General features: G+C 38.2%; 1 protein-coding gene across 1 annotated transcript in view; it reads left to right on the top strand.

Moving 5' to 3' along the window:
• MMP3 (matrix metallopeptidase 3 (stromelysin 1, progelatinase)) overlaps positions 1-1,753 on the top strand; it is a 10,156-nt gene that overhangs the window by 4,194 nt on the left and 4,209 nt on the right. The window contains exons 2-4 of the mRNA XM_008584641.1: positions 92-256; positions 441-585; positions 1,451-1,584. Of these exons, the coding sequence (XP_008582863.1) occupies positions 92-256; positions 441-585; positions 1,451-1,584 (444 nt within the window). The remainder of the gene's footprint in view (positions 1-91; positions 257-440; positions 586-1,450; positions 1,585-1,753) is intronic.

Here is a 1,753-nt window from a genome sequence, read left to right as displayed (position 1 = left end):
CAGGGAGTAAAGGAATACAATGCACAGCTGACCTGTGTAATGTACATGTATTTAAGGAAGTAATACCTATTATTTATGATTTCTTAAATAGGAGCCAATTTATTCCTCATTGCTGCTCATGAACTTGGCCACTCCCTGGGTCTATACCACTCAGCCAACACTGACGCTTTGATGTACCCACTCTACAACCCACTCACAGACCTGGCCCGGTTCCGCCTTTCTCAAGATGATGTGAACGGCATCCAGTCCCTCTATGGTGAGTGACTCATGAAATGTTAGGCATGGCAGCTGTGCAATGATGATCTTCAGGAAAGCTATTAAATGTTGCATGAAGCTTTTGTGATTTAGCTTAAAACACCTTGGAATGTTGGAAAGCATATAAATTGACAGCCACCTCACATTTCTGCTAATGTTTGCATCTCCAAATCTGTTCCCTTTAGGACCTCCCCCTGCCTCCCCTGATGACCCTGTGGTGCCCACGGAATCTGTCCCTCCAGGACCTGAGACACCCACCATGTGTGATCCTGCTCTGTCCTTCGATGCAGTCAGCACGCTGAGGGGAGAAATGCTGTTCTTTAAAGACAGGTCAGACTGGAAGATTTAATTTTCCTATCTATTCTTTTTATCTGCAATGCTTAGAAAGGAAAACAGATGGAAACATGGTACAGATTTTTAAACATTTAAAACAAAAATGTTTCCTCTGAGCTCAAGATCATTCAGATTTGGGGCTGCCATTTCCACATCTTTTTGTCAGGTTTGTTTGTGAAAACTCAAGACGATTTTACTCTTGTCCTCTAATTGTTGTTCCCAAATGCCCTAAGTCATGGTTACTTTTCAAAAAGCACCATTAAATCTTTAGAATCAGAATTTTACCTTTACCTCCTTTAAAAATGACACCAGGATAAGCATTACATTTAATCAATTAATGTACTTACTGCTGGGTAAATATGCACCTGATAAAACATTCAAACTGCACAAATGGGAAGAGAATTACAAAATTTTGGTTCCCCAATTCTCCCTATATTCATCCACAGTCAAGACCTCTTGCATATCCCTCAGAACTATTGTATACATATACAAGAATACACTTACAAGCACGTACACACAGACTGCCTATCTTTTTGAAAAGTGTAAATGATGGTATAGCATATACATTGTTTTGCATGCATTTGCAGTTAATTAAAGCTTACACTGGGCTACTTAATTTGCATGGTAGGATAACTTTCTTTTCATAGAAGAAGTTACTCTGGAAACCTATGACAGGAGGTCCACTCTAGTCTTGTGAAGAAAAAAGAAAGATGTTTTCCTAATGGCTATTTGTGATTTCTATCTGTCATACAGCCTAGAAGATTAGAGAATGGGAGAAGATGGGGGAAACAGGACAGAGAGGAAAACACACTATAAGGTGAAAGACTGTTTTTTCAATTTATACTTTTTAAATGTATTTCAGGCATTTTTGGCGCAAATCCTTCAGGACACTGGAACCTGAATTTGATTTGATCTCTTCGTTCTGGCCATCTCTTCCTTCAGGAGTGGATGCTGCATATGAAGTTACTAGCAAGGATACTGTTTTCATTTTTAAAGGTAATTATTATATAAACATTGCTTTCACTTGTTGAGATAAACTCTCTCACAAGAAAATTGAACGGAACTGTACTTTTCTCTACTATGTCAAAATTTGGTTATTAAGGTAGCTAAAGGTAATGAAGAAATAACCAGGGCTGGCGTTATTTTATTTATATCTTTTTTTTTT

This window comes from Galeopterus variegatus, unplaced genomic scaffold (assembly GCF_000696425.1).
Source record: "Galeopterus variegatus unplaced genomic scaffold, G_variegatus-3.0.2 Scaffold3326, whole genome shotgun sequence".
NCBI classification, from domain to species: Eukaryota; Metazoa; Chordata; class Mammalia; order Dermoptera; family Cynocephalidae; genus Galeopterus; species Galeopterus variegatus.
This window is presented reverse-complemented; position numbering and strand designations above follow the sequence as displayed.